Genomic DNA, 9,315 nt, shown 5'->3' with positions numbered 1-9,315 from the left:
CACTTTCAGTACTTGGATAAAATCTGATAATATTTCGCGGTGGCCACATTGTTGTGACGTCGTATGACGTCAATGTGTCAAACGAATAGACATAGATTATGGCATGACGTTTGTTTGAAATGTTTTTCTATGTGTAATGATTTCTGTTATTCGTTGCAATATGTTTATTACTTTTGTGAAACATCAGCCAAAATTTCGTTGAAACTTCGTTATTGTTATTTATCGCTGAGTTCTAAGGGTTTAAGATCTCGAATTCCCTAGTCGAAAATTACATTTTGGGTTTTCGCTTCCATATTTCATAGATGGATTCATGTTCCAGCGATATGGATGATGGCGTTGACCTCGATGGGAACTCCTTGTGGGAGGGTGAACGGTGTGAACCTTTGGGAGCTGCGAAGGATTCCCTCAGCGATGAACAAGAGTCCGAAGACTTTGACAGAGGTGATCTTTGCGAGTTTCAACGTTTACAAGCACTGGAAGAAGAACAAGAAATTCTCTCTTCTTCCTTATTTTCTTTGACTTCTCACCTCGCACAAGTGCAGTTTAGATTACACCAAATAGTGGAAGCTCCGTCAGATGACAAAGAAAAGATGTTAAGGTCTTTGGAAGAGTTCACATTCCGCGGCGTTCCAGACTTAGGCTCCATCGTTGGAACCGGCCATACTTCTCACGATACTCTGGAACATTCTGCCAGCTGTCCAGAGTGCCACAAGCTCGATGAAAAACTAAAAGAACAGAGAATCAAACAACTGCATTTTATAGAACAGCTAAAATCACAACTGAAAGAACTGGACTCATTCTCCAATGAGAGTATATCAGCTTGCACCAGTAAAAGAGATTTTCTGGATCATCGCAACGTTATCATAAATGATTTGAAGCAAAATATTAATAAGTCACTGAATGAAGGATGGCAACAGCCGTTGACTGCGGAAGAGTTGCGTCACCAGGCGGCCTGCGTAGCGCGCTCCGGGAACACGGACAACAAGGACCTCATCTCACAGCTCCAGGGACAGGTGGAAGACATGCAGAGGTTCATCAGCTTCCTCAAAAACGGATCCATCAAAGTGACGGAAATCCCTGAACTCGGAGCAGTACAGAAAAAGATCATTAAACCTGTGGAAAGTAAAAAATCGAAAATCAGTTCTGCCACAAATAAAAATGACGAGTTGCGAGCGGAAACAGTGAATCTTATGAAGAAAATTGTCGCCCTTTTACAAATGTTTGCCGTGGCCCAGTTCGGCTGTTCCTCTGATGTCTTCCATAAAAATGATCTGAAACGAACGAATATCATCAACCATTGGGGGGACTTGCGCGCCCGCCTGGAGATGTCTATCGACTCTGTTCTGAACCTCCTGAAGCACAACAATTCGAGGCCCAGCTCGGCGTTGGGTAATTACGATAGCGATTCTGAAGAGAACTCTGTGATACTACACAACGTTCCCCTGACAACGGCCGTGAGAAAGCACTTGGCCATCAACATCAGAGATCTTATGCAGCACGGGCTTCTCCCATTCGGGGACATGAACAGCGTGGTGCCATTCATCGGTTGCTTCCCGATGCGCAGAAACTCGCAGTCTAAATGCATGCACGCCTGGGAGTTGATTCTCAAGTATTACCAGATCAACAATGGAGACACTTATAATTCCACTCCGGCTCGTAAACTATCCCAGAGCTTCAACTTAGATATTGTGGGGGGTACAGCCATATCTAACAAGCAGAGTATGCTAAGTGCCATCGGGGCAATAATAGCTTCACACAGGCCTTACAAAAGGAGTGCTGATTCTCATTTTAAGGCATTTATTTGTGCCGGGCTTAATACTAAAAAATTGGTCGCTTGGCTGAATCTCTTGTTTAAAAATAAGAACTTGATGCAAATTTGTTATTCTTCTACAAGTTATGTTACCAACACTGGTTTTCAGGATAGCCTTCAGAGTTTGGATCGCCTGACCCCTTACAAGTATAATTTACCAGTTGATCTGGCCGTTCGCCAGTTTCAAAACATAAAGGATGTGTTTATGTAGAACCAAATGGCCCCATCTTACATGGAATATGCAGGTCTTATGTCCCGTGTATTAACGATTGATACATTCTTTATCAATAGGTTTAAGCAATTTCCAATAACACTATTCTAATAAGTATTTATTTGTGATACATATTTAATTTTTATTAGTATTATTATTATGAGCATTCCAAAGATTTACATGAATATTACAATTCTACAATTAATTTGATCAAACTTGAAAAAATATTTTCAAACCATATAACCAAAGATATTGCCTAAGTTCCTAGTCAGAGCACAGTACATAACATAGTCAGCAATGTCACATAAAATGTATTAAAATCTCTTGTACTTATCATAGCTTTAAGATCATTGGTTTACTTAAACCAGGAACCACAGGTCTAGAGGAAACATTATGAATACTGCTTCTTCACTTTTAGAATATTGTTTAGAATAAAAAGATATATTTATACACAATACTGTTACATTTTACAATTTTCGATCTAAGAACACATCTTACCTGAATTTTGAAAATTGATATGTACATGTACATACTAACAAAGTATTATTATGTTGGTATTCTAAAAACGTAATCTGTTGCTTACCGCAATTATGGTAATCATTGAGTAATATACAGTAGCGATGGATCATGAATCATTTTATTAAGAGCCGGAACCACGGTACCAGCTCAATATTTGCGTACGGCTCAAAGAGTTGACTCAATTGAGTGACGGCTTCAATTGAACGGGAGCCGTTAGCTCAGAGCGTATGTGCAATGAGTATACTGTGCTCGCACAATATTCTGTACGGCTCCCCCCATACGGCTCTCAGCTCCTACCTGCCAGCTCCCAGTGTATGAATGATCGTACTACTCTTGGTACCGGTAACTCGCCTCGTAACATGAGATATATAAGATGCTAGGTAGTTAATAGGTGTCTGAGTCTCTGTCTCTGAGTATGTAATAACAATTAATATGTGGATAATTTTAATGGTGATATTTTTTTAAATATCTCCTGATAAAAAAGGATAACCGTTCAATTGAGCTGTGGCACGGTTTACCGGGAGTCATACGAATACGGCTCATCCGAAAGAGCTAGCTCAATTATGCGGCTCGCTAATGAATGACTCATCACTAATGTACAGTCTGTGGTAATCAACTGATTAATCATTTATAAATTCCAACCAATCGTACTGAACGTTTCCGAATCTTGTTGTAGTGCAGTCTTTTGCACGTTTAAGTATTAATATAAATATCTTAAGCACCTAGAATACTTTGACTGAAGTAACAACCATTCCACGCTTGGCGCTTGGCACATACATTGTTTTGCCATATTTGTCCAAGTCTATTTACTTATTCTTTTATTTTTATTGTACTTTATAGTATTTAGTCATAAAAACTGTCATAAAGATAACCAAAAAGCTTTTTGAATAACTATTGTTATTCTTACTGTTAATGTTGTATTGTTGGAGATGTTAGAATGTCAAAAAAGGATTTGTTGCCATACCTACGTATTACATTTTGTTTTATTTTTCCCTGTTAATCCATTAAAATTAATGAATTTGAACACCTTTTGGATGTACATCCAAAATACACACTCTTCTCAGCTTGACTCCTGAGATATTATAGATGGAGCTATTGCTAAAAGGTCTATTGTGGAAATCCCTTATTTTTTGCACAAATGGAAACAGGCATGCTGAGTCTGTTTTACAAGTCTGACAATGAAGCCTGCTCAGATGAACTGAACACTGGCGCATCACCGAAATACTTGGTGGACACAACTGAAACATCAATTCACGGTTCATGTCAGCTGCATGAACAGACTGTTTAACCGATTCATTCTTGTGCGAATGGAGCGAAGAATGCGCCTCGCCCTCCGTGTAGGTACTAAGCAGCTTTTCCGAAGTCATTCAGGAATCCAGGATAGTGATTTTTTACCTTTTGACGCTGCCTCCTATCTTATGGGTTTCTGCGCATCAACCATCAGGTGCATTCTCTTAATTTTCCAGATTCTACCAGCATATGTATTTCCTCACCCGTTTAACCTGATCCTTTCCCTGTCCTCACAACTCACAATGTTGGTCAAGGTATCATAGCAAACACCAAAACATCAACAGCCAGAAATTGTGAGTATATCCCACAGTTCAAATACTTATGCAAAGCACTTAAGACAGACCGCTACAGGCAGTCGATATTGACAGCTTAAAGTAGTGACCGCATAGTTCTCATAGAAAGAAAAAAAAAACCCATACAACACATGTATTTCGAATATCGACTGCTAGTAGCAGTCTGCTATTCTCTGTCTTATTTTAGGCTCTGAATAATATTTTTTTCTTTGTTTCTGATATCTAAGGTCTTTATCTAAAGTCAAGTATACTAAATGTGGTTGTGATAGGACAGAATTTTTGGTGAAACAATGGTTTCTACTTCCTGTTTTAACACTATCGCACTCACTGATAGTTACTTCCTGCTTTGAGTACCTATACTTAACATAAGATAATTATTATTGAAGGCATCATTATCTTTTGACTTACATATAGGTATTACAAAAAGTGTTCGATTGAATATAATATAGTTCCACTGTAGTATCATTTCACGATTATTCTATATCGCCCGGAACGCACGTCTTTTTTGTCGCGCTAAAATTTTGTTTCTGTTTCCTATTATCAGCGCTTGATAATTAACCGAAATGGGTGACAGTAACGAAATTTTGATTGGGCTTCACCTACTAACGAAAACGATTGAAAGTTTGAGTGACAAAATGTTGTTTTTTGAAAGGGAACAGAATTCCCTTAAAAATTTACTGACAACGTATGTCGGTAGTGTTAAAATGTGTACATGTACATGCAGTGTCTCTTCGTCGAACGCCGCAGGTCCGATCCCCCCGGACCCGCGCGTCTTGCCCGCCGCGCCTGCCGCCGCCGCACTAGCGGTCACTACTTTACTACGCTCGCCCCCCTCCGCCCCGCAGCTCCCAACGGGGCCCAGCGACATACAGACAAACAGAGCGGCTAGCCCACCGCCTGCCACAACCCAAGCTGCCTTAGTCGGCTGCCCCAACGCTCGTAAGATTACCACGAGATCTGCTACAAAAAAGGGAAAATCGGAAGTAGACCCTCAACCTGCTACAACATATGCTTCAATGGCATCATCTGTTCCAGATCCATCGGTTCCGATGTTCGGCCCATCTAAACCGAAGAAGATGTCAACTCCCGTTGCCCAACCTACCGATACTATAACATCGAAGACTGCAGAAACCGATACGGCAGAATCCAAATCGGAAACAGAAGCCTATACCTCCACTTCGGCTAACCCCAATTGGCGCCGAGTCACGCATAGGAAAAAAAGACGACCAGTACTTCATGGTACCGCGACTGAGCATAAAGGCCTCATAGCCGTTGAAAGGCGCAAGTATATTCATGCCTGGCAATTCGATGTCAACACTACGGTCGAGGATATTGTAAATTTCCTTCTCAATATAAACAAAGAAATTGTTTACGATGTTGTCAAATTGACAGCCAAAGCTGACTACGCATCTTTCCGGATTGGAGTCCCGGAATCGAAGCTTTCATTTTTTATGGACCCGAACATATGGCCAAATCATGTTGCATTCAATGAGTGGTTTTTTCGGAGAAACGTTGCAACCAATGATAAAACGAAACACTCTAAGAGTGAGAAGTAATTCTAACCTCTCTATCTATTACCAAAACGTTCGAGGGCTAAATACGAAATTGGCAGTATTTAAAAACAACCTATTTGCTCGAGATAGCTTAGATTTAATAGCAATCACTGAATCGTGGCTGAAACCAAGTGTGCATAATTCAGAGCTATTTCCAGAAAATTATGTTGTCTTTCGTCGTGACCGCCTCACACGAGCGGGGGGTGTCGTCCTGGCTGTTCGTGCTGATTCTGTAACCCATGCTGAGAGGATTTCTTCAATGGACCTCCCCGACACTGAATCCCTGTGGGTGAAGCTATCCTTGAAATCTTCAACTGTTTTCGTATGTGTGATATATGTGCCACCTCGTTCTTCAACTTCGTTATACTACAACATGTTCGAAAAAATAGAAAGTAATTATAATCTTCTCAGTGACAAAAATATCTTAATATTAGGTGATTTGAACCTCCCTTCCTGTAACTCCAATATTGTGAACATGTTTAACTATTTTAAATGTTTCTACGGTTTGCAAGAATATAACTTGATATGTAATGATTATAATAACACTCTGGACATAGTTTTATGTAATGCCAAGGATCTTATAAAGTGTGTTGAGAAATGTCATGACCCTATTACAAACGAGGACAAGCACCACCCTGCTTTGTCTATAAGTATTAGTGAAACTCACTCAGGTGTTGCAAATTCATGTCTAAACCCAAGTCCAATAGAAGTTCCCTCCTATCATGGAGCTAGAACCATAAACGCATGGAGATTCAACAAAGGAAATTTCCACTTATTATATGAATTGCTTTCTGAATGCTCATGGCAACCGGTCTGCCAAAGTTCAACAGATATAAATGCATTATGTACAAATTTTTACAATTCAATTTACAATATATTCGACAAGTGTATACCCATTTCCACACCTCGCACTACGGCACACAGAGTATATCCTAAGTGGTACACCAATAGTATTATTTCAAATATTAAAATTAAACATATTTTTCATAAGCGATGGAAAAAAAACACGTCACAACTTGGACTATGCTAGTTTTTCAGCCTATCGCTCCATCGTAAAACATGAAATCAGTGAAGCTTTTAAAAATCATTTAACTTCAATGGAAGAAAAATTATCTATCGATCCCAAACAGTTTTGGAAGTACATTAAGGATCTAAAAAAATCCAACAACTCATTTAAGTCTATGATTCTTGACGGAGAGGAATTGACTACTGATGATAAAATCGCAAATAGTTTTGCGACCATTTTTTCATCTGTTTACAAAAATGTCCAACCAACTCTCAATATTGACTCTACCCTTCACACTGTACAGATTGGGCCCTCATTCGACCTGGTCAGTATTTCAGAAAAAGATGTAAAGGAGGCACTCTCAAATTTAAAGAAACCTCACTCCATCGGTCCTGACAATATTCCAACATTTATACTAAAGGGTTGTTCCGACCTTTTAATACCACCATTATGTCATCTCTTCAATGTTTGCCTAAAAAACGGGATTCTCCCAGACATCTGGAGATTAACTAAAATAACCCCTATCTACAAGAAGGGAGATAAACGCGATATCCGGAATTATCGACCAGTTGCCGTTCTATGTTCCATCATGAAAATATTCGAGAAAATTCTACATAAATATATACTTAATCACGTTAATCCAATTCTTGATGACCGTCAATATGGTTTTAGACCCCAGATGTCAGTAACATCAAACCTCTTATGCATCTCAGATTTCTTATCACAAACTCTCGACAATCGGGGACAGGTGGATGTTGCTTATTTCGACCTGGAAAAAGCATTCGACAAGGTTGACATCGACATTCTTCTAAATAAGCTAGCTTCATTTGGTTTTTCCAAAAGACTACTCTGTTTTTTTGCTTCATATTTTCGAAATCGTAGACAGTTTGTTTATTATAAGGGTTCCAGTTCTTTGGAATTCACAGTTTTTTCTGGAGTTCCTCAGGGGTCTATCCTTGGACCACTTCTGTTTCTGATTTTTATCAACGATATTGGTTCAGTCATCACACATTCGCTGTATTTACTATTTGCAGATGACTTGAAACTATATCGTTCAATAAAAAACCATCTTGACTGTATTCTCCTTCAACGTGACATTGACTGCGTCTCAAACTGGGCCAAAATAAATGGCTTGAACTTCAGTACACCCAAGTGCAATATCGTCTCGTATACAAGATCAAAGAAACCGCATGTATTTGAATATACAATCAATGAAATTATTCTCCAACACCTAAATCAAATCAAAGATCTAGGAGTTATTTACGACAGCAAACTAACCTTTCACCAACACATCGATGATTTAATAAGCAGAGGATACAGGCTTCTCGGCTTCGTAATTAGAAACTCATATCCGTTTCGTAACACAAAAACACTGACGTTATTATATAACACACTAGTCCTAAGTGTACTTGAATCAAACTCGATCATCTGGGCTCCACATGAATTAACATACACTTTACGCATTGAAAGAGTCCATAAAATTTTTTTAAGGTTTTTATTCTCGCGGCTCTATGGACGTTACCCTTGGCTTTACCCATCGATTTATATATTAGGCATGACCAATTACCACTCCCTAGAGACACGTAGAGGTATTGCTTTGCTTAAATATTTTTTCCAACTAATAAACGGTCACTTATCTAATAATGAGATACTGGCCCAATTAAATTTTTTTGTACCAGAGTCTCACTCTCGAGGACGTCATCACAATCTTCTATATAGTAGAGCAAGCCGCACTAATTTATTAATGAACTCACCTGTGGGGAGAGCTACGTGCTTTTTGAATGCGGTAGATAAGAAATTAGATTTATTTTTTGTGTCCTATAGCGCATTTACGAGATTTTTGGCATTGCATATACACTGCATAAATGGTACAATTATAACGTCTTAGGCTTTATTACCTGTAATTGTTATAAATAAATGTACAAATTATATATATAAATAAATAAATAAATAAATAAATAAATAAATAAATTTTACCATTTTGCAAAAACGTTTTGAGAGATCACTTCTCACAATGTACCATATTTATAGAACCTAAAAATATGGGATAATCGATGAGATCTAGGTGGATTCTTTGGCTTTAAACCGCAGTTAGCAGTTTCATATGTTTTCATATTCATATTTCGATTATTCGTATTAATTAAATAATATGGTTAATGTATATATGTATTTGACACCAATCAATCCAGTGGATAAATGTAATTTTTATTTTATTTTTTGTGGGTGGCTTGCTATATTTAAATAGTTTTCTGGGCTTTACTATACTAAGATCATATCATAATATAGTAGTAAATATTTTGAAGTTATACAATGCAAAATATTTATGTCGATTAATAAGATGTATAAACAAATATAAAAACACTAAATATTTATAAAATGGAATGAAAATTTAAAAAAAAAATTATCATGTTCGGTGGTAAAGTGCACAAACTTTGGGAGGTGATTTTACATAATGATAGAAATTAAAAAATGTAAATAGCCTTTTTAGATATTCCGTTGCATTTTTTTCCACACAAAAATATTTTTCCGTAGAAGAATACAACTTTTTCCTTACAAATGATCCGTTTTTTTTACTTGAAAACTATCTTCTAATTTGGAATATAAACAAAAGTCATATATATATATATATATAT

At 37.8% G+C, this 9,315-nt stretch overlaps 1 protein-coding gene across 1 annotated transcript; it reads left to right on the top strand.

The window, feature by feature from the left end:
• The first annotated feature begins 89 nt into the window (after nucleotides 1-89).
• On the top strand, nucleotides 90-3,476 carry LOC149415249 (RUN domain-containing protein 1). Its single transcript, XM_089642262.1, has one exon. The coding sequence runs from the start codon at nucleotides 303-305 to the stop codon at nucleotides 2,019-2,021; it is 1,719 nt and encodes a 572-aa protein (XP_089498388.1). The 5' UTR covers nucleotides 90-302; the 3' UTR covers nucleotides 2,022-3,476.
• The last annotated feature ends 5,839 nt before the right edge of the window (nucleotides 3,477-9,315 follow it).

Source organism: Hesperophylax consimilis, chromosome 18 (assembly GCF_061612785.1).
Source record: "Hesperophylax consimilis isolate HC1 chromosome 18, BYU_Hcon_1.0, whole genome shotgun sequence".
Lineage (NCBI taxonomy): Eukaryota > Metazoa > Arthropoda > Insecta > Trichoptera > Limnephilidae > Hesperophylax > Hesperophylax consimilis.
Note: the sequence above shows the minus strand (reverse complement) of the source record. Positions and strands in the feature narration are given on the sequence as shown.

Bases quoted from the DNA above. Each gene is read 5' to 3' on its own strand.
- LOC149415249 (XM_089642262.1), top strand. From the start codon at position 303: ATGGATTCATGTTCCAGCGATATGGATGATGGCGTTGACCTCGATGGG.